Genomic DNA, 20371 nt, shown 5'->3' on the forward strand with positions numbered 1-20371 from the left:
ATCCTTCACTTGGTACGGTCCGAACAGGTCGACAGATGTGAATTGAAATGGTGCAGCCGGATTCGATCTCTCCTCAGGCAAGTTTCCCATTATTTGCTGGCAGGTCTTTGCTTTTGCTTTCTTGCACACGACACACTTGTCAACAACTTTTTGGGCAATAATTCTTCCTTTGATGACCCATGCTTTCTTTCGCATCCGCAGTGTAGTTCCTGCCACTCCTTCATGTCCCTCACTGTGTGCTTCCCGGGCTAGGAGGGTGGAGATCCAGGCCTGGAACGGTAGCAGGGGAACAGCTCTGTGGTCTTCTCTGAAGGTCTGGATCCTGCCACCACACATCAGGAGTCCGCTTGTTTGGTCCTTGTAAACAACCAGTCTGTCTGTTGTTGTGTTTGGAAAGTGTACGCCCTTCTGTGCTGCCAAGCATAGGTCTCTGAACACATCTTCTCTTTCGTTCACAGTGATGACACCAGATGAAGGTACTGCCTCCCACTTTTCTTTATCGCCGGGGCACAGGAATTTCTTTACTGCTCTCCAAGTCCATACTATTGTCCCGACCAGCCGTCTTAGATTGCTGAAGCGCCTTTCGTCCAGTAGCTTTTGGACTGCTGCTGCTGCAGGTGGTCTTCTGAATCTGGACTCTGTTTCTTGGACTCTTTTTGGGTCCTGTGCTTTCTGTTGACTTCGGGTGAGTACGGCGACAAATGTTTTCTTCTGTATTTTTGTGATATTGTCTCTTGCTTGTGCGGCGACGTCTTTGGCTGATTTCTTCGGCCACTCACTTTCAGGAAGTCGAAGGAACTTTGGACCTGACTGCCACTCGGATTCCTCAGTTAAGTCATTTGGACTGGCCCCTCTGGTTATGATATCTGCAATGTTCTCGGGCCCTGGAATCCACCACCAGTCTTGGACATTTGTGCTGCTTTGGATCTCGCCGACTCGGTTGGCAAAGAAGGTCTGGTAACCATAACTCTCCCGCTGGATTGCGCCTAGGACGGTCTGACTGTCGACGAGATGGTACCACTTCTCAACATCGATTCGGCAGTGTCTCTGGAAGTAGTTCTTCAACCGGGCGGCAAAGACTGCTCCACACATCTCCGCCTTCACAGGGTCACCCTTGTGGTTGAGAGGGGTCAGCTTGGCCTTAGATTCAACTAGCCTCACAACAACACCATGGCTGCAGCTCCAGCGTAGGTACAGCACAGCGCCATATGCGTGCTCACTGCCATCAGAGAAGGTGATGCCACTTGGTTTTGCACGTGGATTTGGTGGTGTCAGGGGTCTGGTGAATCTGAGTTGGCTCAGCTCTGCATAGTCTTCTAGGAGCTTTATGGCATCTTCTCTGAGTCCTTTGGACAAGGCGGCATCCCAGGTGTCTTCTATGCAGTACATGACTTTTGCTTCTTGAAAAGCTCTTCGGATGAGGATGGCTCCCCTCTGCTTTGCAGGAGCCACGAGGCCGAGTGGATCATAGAGACCAGAGACTTGGCTCAACAGTTCTCTTCTGGTTAATGGATCTGGGGTTTGTCTTCTTACTTCATCTCTCAGTAAGTCCTGACCAAGGCGCATTTTCCTCTTCTTCTTGGAGAAGTTCACTGCAACCATGACATGTAGTGTGTCATCCTCAATGGTGTAACCAAGGCCGAGGGCTTTGTTATCCTCTTCAGTGAGCTGGTTTGGCAGGATCATGGTCTTTGACTCCATCTTCTCACCTCTCGGCCCTTTCCTCCCACTTTGATCGGAGTAGACCCAGGGCTTCATGATGAATCCTCCAGCTTTAAGGATCTGTTCGATGTTGGATGTGAGGAGTTTGAGGTGCTGGAGGTTGTTGTGAGAGGTCAGGATATCATCCACATATGCATCTTCCTCTATCACACGTTTCTCTTCTTTGAAGTGTTTGAATGAAGGCAAGTTGGCGGTCTCTCTCATGGCGACTTGGGCTATGCAACCAGCAGGTTTGTCTCCCATGTTGACCCTTGTTATGGCGAAGTCTTCTATTTCAGCCTTTTCAGTGTCACGCCACAGGAACCTGTGCAGGTGGACCTCTCTCTCTTCCAACCAGACAGAGTTGTACATCTTGCGGATGTCACCGAGGGCAGCAAAGACACCAGCTCGGAACCTCAGTAGGACAGCTCTGATTGGGTTCAGGACGTCAGGACCTTTGATTAGTATGTCGTTCAAACTCAGGCCTCTGTACTTCTGGCTGCTGTTCCATACTAGCCTCACTGGGGTGGAGACTGAATGTGGATTTGGTGCAATCAGGTGACTTATGTACCACACTGGCCCAGTCCAACTCTGCAGAACCTCTTTGGATAGCTTCACTGCAGCTTTGCGATGAAGCATTTCATGGACTTGTGACATGTAGGCTGTCTTCAACTCCGGTTCCTTTGCCAGCTGCTTCTCTGTCCTGAGGAATGTGGCTTCAACCGCTCTCCTGTTGTTGGGTAGAGATGCTGGATCTTCTGTCCAGGGATACTTGGCATGCCAGTGGGGATCAGGGCTGTGATGGTCTCCATTCACATACATCAACCCGTTCTTCACTATCTCCATCTCACTTTCTTCAGCCAGTGTCATTTCTTTTCCCCCGGGTTGGCAATTCCCACAGCGACATCCTCCACATCTTGGCTCACAAGCAGCTCCAATACTTTCCCACTTCCACCACTTCAGAAAGTCTCTGCTGCTAGTGGCTGTATTGGACTGGGTGTGGGGCTTGTCGGGAGACTGGCAGGAGATTGGATCTCTACAGATGAGTTCACTGTATTTGACTGCTGCAGTTCTCATGGATCTTGCGAAGTGTGTCTTTGATGTGTGGGCCATTAAGGTGACTTCTTCAAAGAGGTCCGGGTGTGTGCCTCCGATCGTCTTGCCGAGGGGGCCGTCCCAGAGCACAAGGTTGCCAACAGAACGAACCTTCTGGGGTACTAGCTGGCCTTCCTTGTGGCTGATCAGGAGTTGCACCTCTTTGGGTCTAGCAAGGTCTCTTAGGGGAACATCTGGGAAGATTTTCTGTAGCTTAATAGCTGGAACATGTCTGTGAAACTCTGCAATCTTATCAAGGCCATAGCAGATTAGTTGATGTGACCTGAGGGTCCCTCTCGGAGTGTTGACCCGAATCTTGAGGAGGTAGCGCTTAGTTGCAACAGACACCTTCATCCCTCCAACGCCGTAAACCACCAGTGTCACATCTTCACCTCTCAGGTTCAACTTGCTGGCAGCTCTATGTGTTATATAGTTCGTGTCTGATGCCAGGTCGATGAGGGTCCCAATTCTCTGTCCATCGTTGGCAGTGACATCAAAGAGCATCAGGATCACTGGATACTCATGCAAGCCATTTTCCTCTAGAAGACCTCTTTCAACTGCTGTGGTGTTGTATGCTCTGGATGTGACGTTGCAGAAGGTGTCTCGACACTGCTGCGCCAGCTCAGGGGTAAGCCTGGATAGGAAGTCTTTTTGAGCTTCGGTGTATCTTTTCCCCTCAGCTCTCACTGGACTGGATTTAGGTGTTCTTTGGGACTGGGGTCTGGCAACTGGACAGAGAAGGTAATGGTGTTGGTCTTTGCACTCTGGGTTCCCGCACAGATACGTGGTGTTTCTGCAGGGGCCGCTGCTGTGGACCTCGAGACATCTCTTGCAGGCACCGAGCTGTTGTGCTGCATCCCTCTTCTCCGATGGCTTTAGGTTGATCCTAAACCTTCTGCAGAAATAGAGTCTTCTTCTGTGCTTTGGGTCACCACAAATGATGCAGCCTGCTGTTTCGCTGCTGGACTTGGCTGACTTTGTTCTGGCATACTTGATGAGCTTAGTCTGCTCCTTGGCGGGTTCAAAGACGTTGCTCAGTTGATCTAGTTGCTCATATATAGATTCTTGGGACTTTAGGAATGTGATGAGCTTGTCGAAGCGGTTCTGGGGGTTAACAGTGTTTCCTCTGTCAGCAGCATAGGTGAGCCAGTCTTTCTTCAGAGTTTCTGGGAGTTTGCTCTCGATGGATCTAATCACCAGTGGGTTCTTTAAGGCGTCTGCATTATCCAGTTCGTTTAGATCATAAAGGGCCTTTTCCACAGTTTGGATGAGCTCTACGATTTTCCTTGGATGGCCGCTCCTGGCTGATGGTCTTGCTTGTAGCTCTTCTATGATCTCAAGAGCAATGCTGGCTTGGTTCCCAAACCGGTTTTCCAGGACTCTGAAGATCTCATCTGCTGAGCTGTACGTTGACAGACGTAGTTCCCTGGCCACCTTTTCATCAAGGCTATCCAGTAGTTGGAATTTCTTAACCTCTGAAGATCCGGTTGGTTCACCTTGCTTCTGCAGAGCCTCCCATTCCTTCCTCCATCTGTAGTAGTTTCGCTGGTTACCGGCAAACTTTGGTAAGGCTGTGGCCTTTAGCTTTATCGCTGCCACTGGAGCTGAGCTGCGGGCTGAGATGGGCTGGGGTCCAGCGTCTTTCTTTATACTTGCTGCTTGGATGAGGGGGGCCTTCTGTGACACCAGCTTGGGAAGGACCACCTCGAGCTCTCTTAAACGGTAATCAAAGTCCTTTTTCTCGGCAAGCGGAGCCCAGTGGTTCCAGTTCTGGTGCGCTTCCTTTGCCTTGTCCACCAACTTCTGTAGGTGGGTCAGCATGAACTCACAAGCCTCCAGAGTTGTGTCTGGCTGGAAGGAGACGTTCCTGAATTCGGCCTCTGCAACTTGTAGAGCCAGGGAAAGTTCCTTTTCTCCATATGTGGTCCAGAGCGTCTCTCGGATTAGGAGTTTGACTTCTTTCGTCTTCTGCTCACATTCTTTCTCCGTCTTTGCTATGTCGGCTTTCTGGGGGTCGCTCAGCTCCTCAGCGTCTGCCATGTAAGCGGCTTCCACTTCTTCGTTTGCCTCGAAGACACGAGAGCTCTCTAGCATCAGCTTCTTGAAGTTCTCCTGTAACTCCTCCTTAGACATCTCTATGTAGGTTCTCGTAATGTTGTTGGCAAGGCGGGAGAACTGTCTCTTAGCTGTGGTCCTCTCCACTTTCAGTTCATCTGTTGGCTTTGGATCAGCCATCTTGCTCTCTTTGGCTGACAGACAGCAGTCTTTGTCCTCCAGGCCCCAGGTGGAGTGTCCTCCCTCTCGGTGGTGGCCGCAAGTGGAGTCTTTTGCTGGTCACAGACGGTTTTTCACTGTCAGGTGTATTTATAACGACATGGCTTCCCACACTTGAAAAGGAAGGACTCGATGAGGCTCAGGATTTCACTCGTATTTCAGTTTATTAACTGGAATCTTGGAAGATGAAAAACCGGTAGTCCGTTTGGTTTGAGTCCTTTTTCCCATGCGTTTGTGAAGTGCTTTCGTGGTTTTAGTGATCGTCTCTGTCTCTGCTGCTCTCAGCTCCGTCCTGCACACTGAGTGAAACGGGTGCATTTGTTTGCTTTGTCCTGTCTGCGCTGCTCATCAGTCTGATTGCGCTCACCTGCTGGAGAGCGCACCTGGTGAGGCGCGCCGCGGAGCAGCGCTTCTGCTGTGACGCGCATGCAGCGCTTCTGCTGTGACACGCATGCAGCGCTTCTGCTGTGACGCGCATGCAGCAGCACAGCCGCTGTCACACACACACCTTCAGCCGCACCTCCAGGCAGATCGCCGCAACAATATATCTGTATCATGAATCAATTTAAGTGGACCCCGACTTAAACAAGTTGAAAAACTTATTCGGGTGTTACCATTTAGTGGTCAATTGTACGGAATATGTACTTCACTGTGCAACCTACTAATAAAAGTCTGAATCAATCAATCAAAGGTGTATAAATAATAATATAGTGTTAAATAAAATCAGTCCCTTAGGCACAAAACTGAAAATAATACAGCTCTCCAAAAAGTGCACTTCTGCTGCTATTGGAACATACTAACTACACACACAAACAATCCAAGACGTCTAATAAAGTTCCAAAGCAGATGAATCCATTTAGGCTCTTTATTGTTGTTAATCTTGCTTTGTCTTTTCCTATCTTTACTTTTGTCTTGCACTGGACTGTTACTATTTTTTTAACTGAAATACACACAATGACAAATGTATAAGCTATGTGATTCAATTAACGTACTCAAATTTAATACACAATATGTAAATATTAGCTTCACACAAATATACAGTACTATCATCAAACAAATACTTCTGTGTGTTGAAACTATTTCGATGGTGGAAATACACGACTGGCAGCCATTTTAAGTCCTCAAATCATCCATTGAAACAGTGCACAAAAATCGTTTTTCAATAAACATCTTAGTATCAAATGTAACCACTTTCCACCTTAATATTGAGTTACATAAACAAGATAAACAGTTTACTTACAGCAGGGGTCACCAACCTTTTTGAAAGCAAGAGCTACTTCTTGGGTAGTGATTAATGCGAAGGGCTACCAGTTTGATACACACTTCAATAAATTGCCAGAAATAGCCAATTTGCTCAATTTACCTTTAACTCTGTTATTATTAATAATTAATGATATTTACACTTAATTGAACGGTTTAAAAGAGGAGAAAACACGAAAAAAATGACAATTAAATTTTGAAACATAGTTTATCTTCAATTTCGACTCTTTAAAATTCAAAATTCAACCGAAAAAAAGAAGAGAAAAACTAGCTAATTCGAATCTTTTGGAAAAAATTTAAAAAATAATTTATGGAACATCATTAGTAATTTTTCCTGATTAAGATTAATTTTAGAATTTTGATGACATGTTTTAAATAGGTTAAAATCCAATCTGCACTTTGTTAGAATATATAACAAATTGGACCAAGCTATATTTCTAACAAAGACAAATCATTATTTCTTCTAGATTTTCCAGAACAAAAATTTTAAAAGAAATTCAAAAGACTTTGAAATAAGATTTAAATTTGATTCTACAGATTTTCTAGTTTTGCCAAAATATTTTTTTTTAATTTTAATCATAATAAGTTTGAAGAAATATTTCACAAATATTCTTTGTCGAAAAAACAGAAGCTAAAATGAAAAATTCAATTAAAATGTATTTATTATTCTTTACAATAAAAAAAATAAATTTACTTGAACATTGATTTAAATTGTCAGGAAAGAAGAGGAAGGAATTTAAAAGGTAAAAAGGTATATGTGTTTAAAAATCCTAAAATCATTTTTAAGGTTGTATTTTTTCTCTAAAATTGTCTTTCTGAAAGTTATAAGAAGCAAAGTAAAAAAATTCATGAATTTATTTAAACAAGTGAAGACCAAGTCTTTAAAATATTTTCTTGGATTTTCAAATTCTATTTGAGTTTTGTCTCTCTTAGAATTAAAAATGTCAAGCACAGCGAGACCAGCTTGCTAGTAAATAAATACAATTTAAAAAATAGAGGCAGCTCACTGGTAAGTGCTGCTATTTGAGCTATTTTTAGAACAGGCCAGCGGGCTACTCATCTGGTCCTTACGGGCCACCTGGTGCCCGCGGGCACCGCGTTGGTGACCCCTGACTTACAGACTTATCTTTTCCAAGGCTTGTAAGACCTAACACAACTTGTCTACTTCTCAATTGTCTCATGAACTGAACTGACATCGTCTACCCGGAAGTGGCCAGACTAATTTTGCGTAGTATTTTCATATCGCCACAAGGTGTCAGTAAGAGTCTACAATCAAATGGGCATAATTTTGCCCATTTGGGATTTGTTCCCAGGGATTCGAATAAAGAACCAACTCTTTTTCTTTACTATAGTGGCCTCGATAACGGGTACCGGTTCTCAAAAAGGGATTCGAGTCCGAGGACTCGGTTCTTTTCTTATCGAACAACCGGGAAAACCGGTTTCGAGCATCATCCCTATGTATGAGTTTTTAAAAGGCCGCTGTGTACACGGACGTAGGGAGAAGTACAGAGCGCCAATAATCCTTAAAGGCACTGCCTTTGCATGCCGGCCCAGTCACATAATATCTACAGGCTTTTCACACACACAAGTGAATGCAAGTCATACTTGGTCAACAGCCATACAGGTCACACTGAGGGTGGCCGTATAAACAACTTTAACACTGTTACAAATATGCGCCACACTGTGAACCCACACCAAACAAGAATGACAAACACATTTCGGGAGAACATCCGCACCGTAGCACAACATAAACACAGCAGAACAAATACCCAGAACCCCTTGCAGCACTAACTCTTCCGGGACGCTATATATACATATACATATATACATACGTATATATAATATACACCCCCCGCTACCCCCCACCCCCCACCTCAACGACGCCTACCTCAACCTCCTCATGCTCTCTCAGGGAGAGCATGTCCCAAATTCTAAGCTGCTGTTTTGAGGCATGTTAAAAAAAAAAATTCAATAATAAATATGGCAGTGCCATGTTGGCATTTTTTTCCATAACTTGAGTTGATTTATTTTGGGAAAACCTTGTTACATTGTTTAACGCATCCAGCGGGGCATCACAACAAAATTAGGCATAATAATGTGTTCATTCCACCACTGTATCGGTTGATATCGGAATCGGTAATTAAGAGTTGGACAATATCGGCAAAAAAGCCCTTATCGGACATCTCTACTTTAGATCTATCTGTTGCCATAAAGCTTTTGTTTTGTAGGTTAAGTTAAAAGTACCCATGATTGTCACACCCACACTAGGTGGGGCAAAATTATTCTCTGCATTTGACCCCTTGATCACCCCCTGGGAGGTGAGGGGAGCAGTGAGCAGCAGCAGCGGCCATGCCCGAAAATAGTTGTTATGCCCTTTTTGTTTTAATTGGCAAAAACACAAAATATGAAATACTTTTTTCAAAACGGAATATTGGATGTGAAGTAATTGGAGTCTTAAATACGGAAATAATTCATAACAACATTGCTTTTGATTTTGAAAACTTTTTTAACAGTTAAAAAAAAGTCCCGAGGAATCAAAAGCCCCCCACTCCTAAAGTGTTAAAATAAGTCATACACAGTCAGCGACACATTTTGAAAACACTGTTACAAAAAACAACATAAAAAGTGGAATGAACGACGAAACCGGTAACAAGAACATGTTGCAATATTAACACTAAGACATACTTGCCAACCCTCCCGTTTTTAGCGGGAGAATCCCGGTATTCAGCGCCTCTCCCGACAAACTCCCGGTATTCAGCCGGAGCTGGAGGCCACGCCCCCTCCAGCTCAATGCGGACCTGAGACTGAGTGGGGGACAGCCTGTTCTCACGTCCGCTTTCCCGCAATATAAACAGCGTGCCTGCCCAATGACGTCATAACATCTAGGGCTTTTAGAAACTAGAGTGCACAACTGCGCACGCAACAAGGAGACGAAGCAGAAGAACGAGGAAATTACAGACATGGCGACGCCGTCGACGAGCAAGGTGAAGAAATACGCTCGCAAGTTCCAAAACGAAGGGAAACAAGAATTTCAGTTCATCCAGGACAAGTTCGAAGGGGAAGGGGTATGTTGCCTATAAATATGTAGAACACACTTCTCCATTGAACACGGTGGCCGAAATGATATACTCATCATGAACAGGACAATACTGCCATCTAATGGATAGCCACCGGAACACTGAAATTCAAGTATTTCTTTTATTTATATGTAAATAAAATATATATATATATATATATATATATATATATATATATATATATATATATATATATATATATATATATATATATATATATATATAGCTAGAATTCACTGAAAGTCAAGTATTTCATACATATATATATATATATACTGTATATATATATATGAAATTTATATGAAATACTCGAGTTGGTGAATTCTAGCTGTAAATAACCACGCCCCCAACCACCCACCCCCGACCAAGCCCCCCCCCACCCCCTACCCCCCACCTCCCGATATTGGAGGTCTCAAGGTTGGCAAGTATGCACTAATACCACAACGCTGCCATGTAGGCAGTTTTTGACTTTAAAAGTGAGCGTGGAAAGTATTCACAGCGCTTCACTTTTTCCACATTTTGTTACGCTACAGTCTTATTCCAAAATGGAATGCACTCATTTGTGTCCTCAAAATTCTACACACAATACCCCATAATGACAATCTATAAAACACATTTTTAGAGATTTTTGCAAGCGTTATAAAAATGACAAAAAACTAAGAAATCACACGTACACAAGTATGATTTTTTATTTTTTTTTATTTTTTTTAAATTGTGACTGAAATGTTGGACGGGGGGGAAGGTTTTTATTTTGTATTTATTTATTTTGGAGATTTTAAAATATTTTTTTATTGTTGGGAGGTGTCTGTTTCTCAGTACCTGTATTATGATTTCCTTATCAAATAAATAAATAAATATAAAAAAATACTTTTTTTTTTTTTTTTAAATTGTGACTGAAATGTGGACGGGGGGGAAGGTTTTTATTTTGTATTTATTTATTTTGGAGATTTTTTAAATATTTTTTTATTGTTGGGAGGTGTCTGTTTCTCAGTACCTGTATTATGATTTCCTTATCAAATGAATAAATAAATATAAAAAAACATGCAAAGAAAATCTACAAACATTTTTTCCCGTTGTCATTATGGGGTATTGTGTGTGGAATTTAGACACACACACATGAATTCAACCCATTTTGGAATAAGGCTGTAACATAACAAAATGTGGGAAAAGTGAAGCGCTGTTAATACTTTCCGTACGCATTTTAAGAATATATATTATTTTTACTTTCACTGCCTAAATCTCTGGTTCAACTGCAGATCTATCCACAGATGATATGTTTTTATTATTTTTTGAGCAATGACAGTTTTAAAGTAAAGTGTGTTATTTGTGTCAATATTGCAACATTTTCTTGTTACATTACACCAGTTTTGTCTTTTATTACAATTTTTATGTTGTTTTTTTTTGCAATAGAATTTTTTCAATGTGCCGCCGGCCGTTAAAAAAATCCGCCGTGGTCTGCAAATGGCCCCCAAGTGGCACTTTGGACACCCCTGTCTTAGAGCCTAATAACGCTGCTCTCTCCTGATGACGTCACTGCAGGTTCTTGGCAAGGTGATCGACATCCGCCTGAAGAGTTCGGGCTGGATCAAGAGTCTGGAGGAGGAGATGAGCGTGGAAAGAATCTGCGGGAGCATCCCCATGTCGGCCAGCTCCACCCTGCTGGCGGAGGACGCCGACATGGGCGACGACGACTACGACATGGAGGGTGAGGGAGGTCACGCGCACGCGCAGAAGGCTGTTCTGACCCGCTGGTCTGCCTTGTGTCAGGTGACGTGGATGAGGAGGTGGAGGCCATCCTTCCACAGCACCTGCAGCCAGCGATGGGCTCTGGACCAGGATCTTCTCCTCTCGGCAGCCCCTGCGCCTCCCCCACCCACGGGGAGCCTGCAGGGCCCAGCAGGCCCGGACGCGGTTCTCAGCCATCCCGACCATCCCACGGTAGGTCCACGATGTCCGTGTTCTGTGGACTTGAGTTCAGTTAGTTATGGTGGTTAGTAGGCTGAAAACTCCATCACGATTAGGGATGTATGTTGTTAGGATTTTATCCATATTCCTTATTAATATCGGTATTCATCGGTACGCTTATCTGTATTATATGTGTTGCGTTTGACCAGTCTTCCTCTCAGGGAATTAAAGTCACTGGTCAATCCCAAGTTCTTTCAGATGACATATATGCTGAGTAAGAAGGACCATCAAGACAGAATAGGAATATTATCAAGTTTTACTAAAGCTTTAGGAGACCAGTCCGTTAATAGCGACATCTAGAAGCGGTCCGAAAATCAAACTGGAAGAGACAACTTATTGAATACGAAAACAGCCCCCGCCCTGCCCAGAAAGGAATACAGCCTCATTGTTCTAATACACATAAGATAAGAAGGGAGTTCTCCAACTCCCACATTCCAACGCTTCAAGGTAAAGCACAGAGTTTACTTGCGGACATAAAATACAAGAACAAAGTGTACACATGGGAAAATATTAGCGGCTTTAAACATGACTATGAATAAAGAAAGAACTCTTTAAAATATATGCATTCTCCACAATATGTAATTGGTGTGAAAAAAGCATTTTTACTACTATTTGTATTAGCTTTATTATTTTAAATATTGTTGCTTCTTTATTTGGGATTAATCCAAGCTGAGTATCGGATCTTACATTGCTTTTAACCTGCCTGTTTAAAAGCATCTGTACTAAAAACCAAATAAACTAGGGAGTAGTTCAACATTGTATTACCATTCTAAGTAAATAAAAAAGTCAACTAAATAAGGAAACGCACAATAATATAACAATGTACTAGGGTTGTACGGTATACCGGGACTAGTATAGTAACGCGATACTAATGGATCTACTGCCTCTAAAAGTACCGGTCTCCACTAGGGATGTCCGATAATGGCTTTTTGTCGATATTCCGATATTGTCCAACTCTTTAATTACCGATACCGATATCAACCGATATATGCAGTCGTGGAATTAACACATTATTATGCCTAATTTGGACAACCAGGTATGGTGAAGATAAGGTACTTTTTTAAAAAATTGGTAAAATAAGATAAATAAATTAAAAACATTTTCTTGAATAAAAAAGAAAGTAAAGCAATATAAAAACAGTTACATAGAAACTAGTAATGAATGAAAATGAGTCAAATGAAGTGTTAAAGGTTAGTACTATTAGTGGAGCAGCAGCACGCACAATCATGTGTGCTTACGGACTGTATCCCTTGCAGACTGTATTGATATATATTGATATATAATGTAGGAAGCAGAATATTAATAACAGAAAGAAACAACCCTTTTGTGTGAATGAGTGTAAATGGGGGAGGGAGGTTTTTTGGCTTGGTGCACTAATTGTAAGTGTATGTTGTGTTTTTATGTGGATTTAATTAAAAAACCCAAAAACAAAAAAAAACAAAAAAACCGATACCGATAATAATAAAAAAAACGATACAGAAAATTTCCGATATTACATTTTAACGCATATATCGGCCGATAATATCGGCATGCCGATATTATCGGACATCTCTATGTTGGAGTTTTTCCCAAATCGGTCGAGAAATGTTTAAGTAGTAACATTTTTAATTGAGAAATAGTATTATGAAATTCCTGGAATTTCGGGAAAACCAGGAACTTTTCCAGTTAAAAAAAACGTTGTTTTTAGTCCTGATTAAGAGGAATGAAGGGTTGAAGTGGGTTGACAAATGTGTAAGGAGTACCGTAGTCGACAGAAAAAAAACGGTGAAAAAAGGGTTTGAAAAAAACGGGAATTCCTGGAATTTTTTTTTTACTTTGAAAAATGATACTTTGAATGTCCAGGATGAGTGTGGAATATGTTGAAGGTGGAATGGTTTGAATTAGGGATGTCCGATAATGGCTTTTTGCCGATATCCGATATTCCGATATTGTCCAACTCTTTAATTACCGATACCGATATCAACCGATATATGCAGTCGTGGAATTAACACATTATTATACCTAATTTGGACAACCATGTATGGTGAAGATAAGGTCCTTTTTGAAAAAATTTATAAAATAAAATAAATAAATTAAAAACATTTTCTTGAATAAAAAAGAAAGTAAAACTATATAAAAACAGTTACATAGAAACTAGTAATGAATGAAAATGAGTAAAATGAAGTGTTAAAGGTTAGTACTATTAGTGGAGCAGCAGCACGCACAATCATGTGTGCTTACGGACTGTATCCCTTGCAGACTATATTGATATATATTGATATATAATGTAGGAAGCAGAATATTAATAACAGAAAGAAATGGGGGGAGGGAGGTTTTTTGGGTTGGTGCACTAATTGTAAGTGTATCTTGTGTTTTTTATGTTGATTTAATAATAAAAAAAAAAAAAAATGTTTTAAATTTAAAGAACCGATACCGATAATAAAAAAACCGATACCGATAATTTCCAATATTACATTTTAACGCATATATCGGCCGATAATATCGGCAGGCCGATAATATCGGCAGGCCGATATTATCGGACATCTCTAGTCTCCGCCTTCCTTTTTTTTTTAACGGGCATGACAGCGCGTCGTCACATCGCGACATTGCCGGTTTTACGAGCATGTTCGGAAACACACACGCACGGAGTACTTCCAAGCAGACACAGTGTGTAGACAGAAAAGGGAGAACGGGCTTAAAAAGTCAAGATAAAGGTGAAGTTATAACACTGAAACGCCCTCAGGAAAAGGTGCTTCAAGACATGGCTAGCTAGCTAGCGGCTAACATCCAGCCGCAGTCTGCAGTGTTGTAGCTACTTCTAAATCACTAATCCTGGCCTCCATGGCAACAAATAAAGTAAGTTTCTTACAAGTATCATTATCACTGCAGGACGAGGAATAGCTAAAGAAGCTTCACTACACGCCGTAGCTCACCGGCGTCACAATGTAAACAAACGCCATGGGTGGATCTACACCTGACATCCACTGTAATGATACCAAGTACAGGAGCGTATCTAGTCGATACTACTATGATTACATCAATATTTTTTTAGCATCATGGCTTAAAATGTATTTAAAAAAAAAAAATTGTATTATAATTTTTTTATTTGTATTTATTTATTTATTTTTATCGACTTTTGAAAATTAAGAATCGATTTTGAATCGGGATGAATAAAAATCACGATGTGAATCTTTTTTCTTTCTTTTTTTACACCAATGGCGATACATGTTGATATCGTTTTATCGGCCAGCCTGTGAGTTAGTATCCTCTACAACAGTGTTTTTCAACCACTGTGCAGCGGCACACTAGTGTGCCGTGAGATACAGTCTGGTGTGCCGTGGGAGATGATCTAATTTCACCTATTTGGGTTAAAAATATTTTTTGCAAAGCAGTAATTATAGTCTGCAAATGTGGCGACTTGTCCAGGGTGTACCCCGCCTTCCACCCGATTGTAGCTGAGATAGGCTCCAGCACCCCCCGCGACCCCGAAGGGAATAAGCGGTAGAAAATGGATGGATGGATTGATTGATTGATTGATGTGTTGTTGTTGTTGAGTGTCTGTGCTGTCTAGAGCTCGGCAGAGTAACCGTGTAATACTCTTCGGAAACAGCGGGAGGCAGCGTGCAGGTAAAAAGGTGTCTAATGCTTAAACCAAAAATAAACAAAAGGTGAGTGCCCCTAAGAAAAGGCATTGAAGCTTAGGGAAGGCTACGCAGAACCAAACTAAAACTGAACTGGCTACAAAGTCAACAAAAACAGAATGCTGGACGACAGCAAAGACTTACTGTGGAGCAAAGACGAAGTACGTCCGAACATGACATGACAATCAACAATGTCCCCACAAAGAAGGATAAAAACAACTGAAATATTCTTGATCGCTAAAACAAAGTAGATGCGGGAAATATCGCTCAAAGGAAGACATGAAACTGCTACAGGAAAATACCAAAAAAAGAGAAAAAGCCACCAAAATAGGAGCGCAAGACAGGAAGTAAAACACTACACACAGGAAAACAGCAAAAAACTCCAAATAAGTCAGGGTGTGATGTGACAGGTGGTGACAGTACACCTACTTTGAGACAAGACCTATAGCATGCTTGGTTATGCTTTGAATTCATATTCAACACTTGCGACAACGACTTTTTACTGTCAGCTGAGTTTCGTTTTTTAATGATTTTTGACGGTGGTGTGCCTCCGCATTTTTTCAACGCAAAAAATGTACCTTGGCTCAAAAAAAGGTTGAAAAACATTGCTCTACAAAGCAGGAAGTGGTGAGAGGTAACACCGTTTCCTGGCAACAAGGTTCATTTTAATATCATGGTCCATTTTCCTTGTTTTCGCAGGACCTCCCGTTGACCTCCCACAACGCCCGCCCCCTCCTCGGCCCGGTGCCCCCCCGGCCAGACCTGCGCCCCCGCAGCGCCCACCGCCACCTTCAGGTAGCGTAGCGCCGCCACGCTGTTGTTAGCCGGGTCGCGCAGTGGAGAGGTGTTTAAAGGCCTACTGAAAGCCACTACTAGCGACCACGCAGTCTGATAGTTTATATATCAATGATGAAATCTTAACATTGCAACACATGCCAATACGGCCGGGTTAACTTATAAAGTGACATTTTAAATTTGCCGCTAAACTTCCGGTTCGAAACGCCTCTGAGGATGACGTATGCGCGTGACGTAGCCCGGGGAACACGGGTATGCCTTCCCCATTGAATACAATACAAAAAAGCTCTGTTTTCATTTCATAATTCCACAGTATTCTGGACATCTGTGTTGGTGAATCTGTTGCAATTATGTTCATTGCATTATGGAGAAGGAAGCTGAGCAAGCAAAGAAGAAAGTTGTCGGTGCGAAACGGACGTATTTTTCGAACGAAGTCAGCAACAACAGTACACAGCCGGCGCTTCTTTGTTTACATTCCCGAAAGATGCAGTCAAGATGGAAGAACTCGGATAACAGAGACTCTAACCAGGAGGACTTTTGACTTGGATACACAGACGCCTGTAGAGAACTGGGACAACACAGACTCTTACCAGGATTACTTTGATTTGGATGACAAAGACGCAGACGTGCTACTGTGAGTATGCAGCTTTGGCTTCTAAACATTTGATCGCTTGACCGTATGTGCGCAACTTTTTTTTTTGCGTATATACGTAACTTTTTAAAAATATATAAGCTTTATGAACCTTGGGTTAGGTGAACGGTCTTTTGGGCTGAGTGATTGTGTGTGTTGATCAGGTGTTTGAATTGTATTGGCGTGTTCTATGGAGCTAGGAGCTAGCAGAGGAGCTAGGAGCTAGCATAACAAACACACAGGTGTTATTATGCAGGATTAATTTGTGTCATATTAAATATAAGCCTGGTTGTGTTGTGGCTAATAGAGTATATATATGTCTTGTGTTTATTTACTGTTGTAGTCATTCCCAGCTGAATATCAGGTCACCCCCGCCTCTCACAGCATCTTCAACTCCCCACTAGTCCTTCACTTGCACTTTCCTCATCCACAAATCTTTCATCCTCGCTCAAATTAATGGGGAAATCGTCGCTTTCTCGGTCCGAATCTCTCTCACTTCATGCGGCCATCATTGTAAACAATAGGGAACTTTGCGTATATGTTCAACTGACTACGTCACGCTACTTCCGGTAGGGGCAAGCCTTTTTTTTGTCAGATACCAAAAGTTGCGATCTTTATCGTCGTTGTTCTATACTAAATCCTTTCAGCAAAAATATGGCAATATCGCGAAATGATCAAGTATGACACATAGAATAGATCTGCTATCCCCGTTTAAATCAAAAAAATTCATTTCAGTAGGCCTTTAACGCGTTCACTTGTGCTTGGTGGCGTTCCTCCCCCTCTGAAGGAGGCATGAGTTAGAAGGGTTCTCTGGAGGTAATATGTCCGCTTGTGCTACCTGCCTTCATCACGCTTAGAGAAGCTTCTAGCACCCTGTGACCACTGCAAGACGTGCTGGTTATGGCAGTGGTATCATACCACATCTGACCTCATTTGTACTGAATATAGCTGCAAGTAGATCCTTCTAGCGCAGCATCCATGCCTTACCTGCCTATGGACCACATTCAGGTTTGACAAATGTGTATTTTGGCTTCCTTTGTGCCGCCAAGGATCCAAAAGCCCGGCTCTCCCTCGGCACGATGCCGCCGCAGGTGAGTGAGAGCGTCGGTAGCAGACTCACAAAGGTCCAGGTGGTGTGGTTTACATTTGAACCCCTCGTAGTACCAAATCGCTACTCAATAAACGGTGCTGGAGCTTCAACCCGTACTTGTACTTTGTTGTAAAGAAAACTATACATTTGTGGTCAACAGATTAGTAATTGAAATACTCTAATTGTATAATTTAACGACAACTAAGTCATGAAAGAATAAAATCCAAAAGTTGATGCACTAATGAAGAACATAGAGACGCTCATAATTCCAGGGGTTTGTGAATGCATCGTCGCACGCTGTAATTGGTCATACGTTGTTGTTGATATTGTACAAGTAATATATTGTAAGTAGTGTAGTAGTAGTAGTAGTATTGTACAAGTAATATATTGTAAGTAGTGTAGTAGTAGTGATATTGTACAAGTAATATATTGTAAGTAATGTAGTAGTAGTGATATTGTACAAGTATTATAATGTAAGTAATGTAGTAGTAGTAGTATTGTACAAGTAATATATTGTAAGTAATGTAGTAGTAGTGATATTGTACAAGTAATATAATGTAAGTAATGTAGTAGTAGTGATATTGTACAAGTAATATATTGTAAGTAATGTAGTAGTAGTGATATTGTACAAGTAATATAATGTAAGTAATGTAGTAGTAGTGATATTGTACAAGTAATATAATGTAAGTAATGTAGTAGTAGTGATATTGTACAAGTAATATATTGTAAGTAATGTAGTAGTAGTGATATTGTACAAGTAATATAATGTAAGTAATGTATAGCATATCACTATTACTACAATACTTACAAGACACTACTTGTACAATATAATTACGCGACTATGTGCAAACTGTTTAGTCAGCAGTTTGGCCCGCCCCCTGCCCTTGGCCCCCTGCCCTTGGCCCCCTGCCCATGGCCCCCTGCCCTTGGCCCCCTGCCCATGGCCCCCTGCCCTTGGTCCCCCTGCCCTTGGTCCCCCTGCCCTTGGCCCCCTGCCCTTGGTCCCCCTGCCCTTGGTCCCCCTGCCCTTGGCCCCCTGCCCTTGGCCCCCTGCCCTTGGCCCCTTTCCCCCTGCCCTTCGCCCCCTGCCCTTGGCCCCCTGCCCTTGGTCCCCCTGCCCTTGGCCCCCTGCCCTTGGTCCCCCTGCCCTTGGCCCCCAGACCTCCTGCAGAGTCGCTGAGTCATCATGACCAACTAAATCCTGTCCTGTCTACTCCTGCAGGTCATTCATCCACCTGGCGGGGGCGACATTTACCCAAGTACTCTTTGTTTTTGTGATCCCCTGCAGGTCGAGGCCAGGTGGTTGCAGGACCTCCTGGACCGGCAGGTGTTGCAAGGCCGGTGTGTTCTTCAAAGTCCTCACAAAACAGACAGTGATGGCGCGGGCGATAGTGACCGCGGTCTTTGTGCTCTAGAATCTTCCTCTCCGAGCCGGCGTGATCAGCATGCCCCCGCAGAGCCGTCCTCTCCCTCCTTCCCACCCGGGAGCTCCCCGCCCCATCCCAGAGGTGCACCCAGGGGCGCCTCGACCCACCAGCGACACCCACCCGGGAGCCCCGCGACCAGGGCCCCCCGCTAAACCCTCCGATCTTCCCTTAGGTGAGTGTGGACTGTACCTGTCTGGTTGCCATCTTACAGATTCAATCCATCAGGAGCCGCGCCTACAGCGCCCCCTGCTGTGAGGCCGTCTGCACCCGCACAACCCCACCTGCCCGCCCCGATGCAGCCCACGCCGGCCCCTGCTCAGACTCTGGCCTCCCCGAAGCCGCCGCCGCGTTCCCGCTCGCACCACGCGCTGCCGGCGGACGCCGCCCAGGTTGGTGCCCGCCTCCTTTTTGTTGTGGATTGTTTGTCAGGAAGATGGAAGGAGCGCCTCTCTCTTTGCTGCCCCAGCTTAATGTCTTCTTGCTTTTGTCTCTCTTGACTCCTTCGTCTTTCTCTCACAAGCCGGAGAAGCCCTCAGGCTGACAGGTACTTCCCACCCATCCTCCGTAGCACGTTGCACCCTCCCTTCTTCCTTTGTCCCACCTCACCAGTTCATGTGCCAGCAGTAGTTGGGGTGATGTCCGCAGCCGCTTATGTGGACGCCCCGCAAGCCAGACCAAGGGGCGTCCACATAAGCAGGTTTCACTGTACAGTGGTACCCTTTACCTACGAGCCCATCCTCCCAACTCTCGTCTGCGCCCATTGAAATAGACTAAGATCAATGTAACCCGTGTTTGGCCCCCGGAAGCTAATGCTAGCAATTGGAAAACAAAGTTATCTCGATCCCTAGCTATACCCTAATGCTAGCAATTAGAAAACAAAGTTATCTCGATCCCTAGCTATGAGCTAATGCTAGGAATTGGAAAACAAAGTTATCTCGATCCCTAGCTATAAGCTAATGCTAGCAATTGGAAAACGAAGTTATCTCGATCCCTAGCTATAAGCTAATGCTAGCAATTAGAAAACAAAGTTATCTCGATCCCTAGCTATAAGCTAATGCTAGCAGCCGGAAAACAAATGTATCTTGATCCCTAGCTATAAGCTAATGCCAGCAATTAGAAAACAAAGTTATCTTGATCCCTAGCTATGAGCTAATGCTAGCAATTAGCAAACAAAGTTATCTCAATCTCTAGCTATAAGCTAATGCTAGCAGCCGGAAAACAAATGTATCTTGATCCCTAGCTATAAGCTAATGCTAGCAATTGGAAAACAAAGTTATCTCGATCCCTAGCTATACGCTAATGCTAGCAATTAGAAAACAAAGTTGTCTCGATCTCTAGCTATAAGCTAATGCTAGCAATTGGAAAACAAAGTTATCTCAATCCGTAGCTAAAAGCTAATGTTGGCAATTGGAAAACAAAAGTATCTCAAAGCTAAT

General features: G+C 43.2%; 1 protein-coding gene across 4 annotated transcripts in view; it reads left to right on the forward strand.

Moving 5' to 3' along the window:
• Positions 1–20371, forward strand: part of synj1 (synaptojanin 1) — an 82212-nt gene that overhangs the window by 58427 nt on the left and 3414 nt on the right. For 2 of the 4 annotated variants that reach the window (XM_062046754.1, XM_062046755.1), the window contains exons 23-29: positions 10947–11112; positions 11175–11345; positions 15692–15787; positions 17468–17509; positions 18797–18849; positions 18924–19107; positions 19161–19324. In XM_062046754.1, coding sequence (XP_061902738.1) covers positions 10947–11112; positions 11175–11345; positions 15692–15787; positions 17468–17509; positions 18797–18849; positions 18924–19107; positions 19161–19324 — 876 coding nt within the window. Of the gene's footprint in view, positions 1–10946; positions 11113–11174; positions 11346–15691; positions 15788–17467; positions 17510–18796; positions 18850–18923; positions 19108–19160; positions 19325–19455; positions 19480–20371 lie in introns of all 4 variants that reach the window. The other 2 variants (XM_062046757.1, XM_062046756.1) reach the window with 2 other exon arrangements.

Source organism: Entelurus aequoreus, linkage group LG05 (assembly GCF_033978785.1).
Source record: "Entelurus aequoreus isolate RoL-2023_Sb linkage group LG05, RoL_Eaeq_v1.1, whole genome shotgun sequence".
Taxonomy (NCBI): Eukaryota; Metazoa; Chordata; class Actinopteri; order Syngnathiformes; family Syngnathidae; genus Entelurus; species Entelurus aequoreus.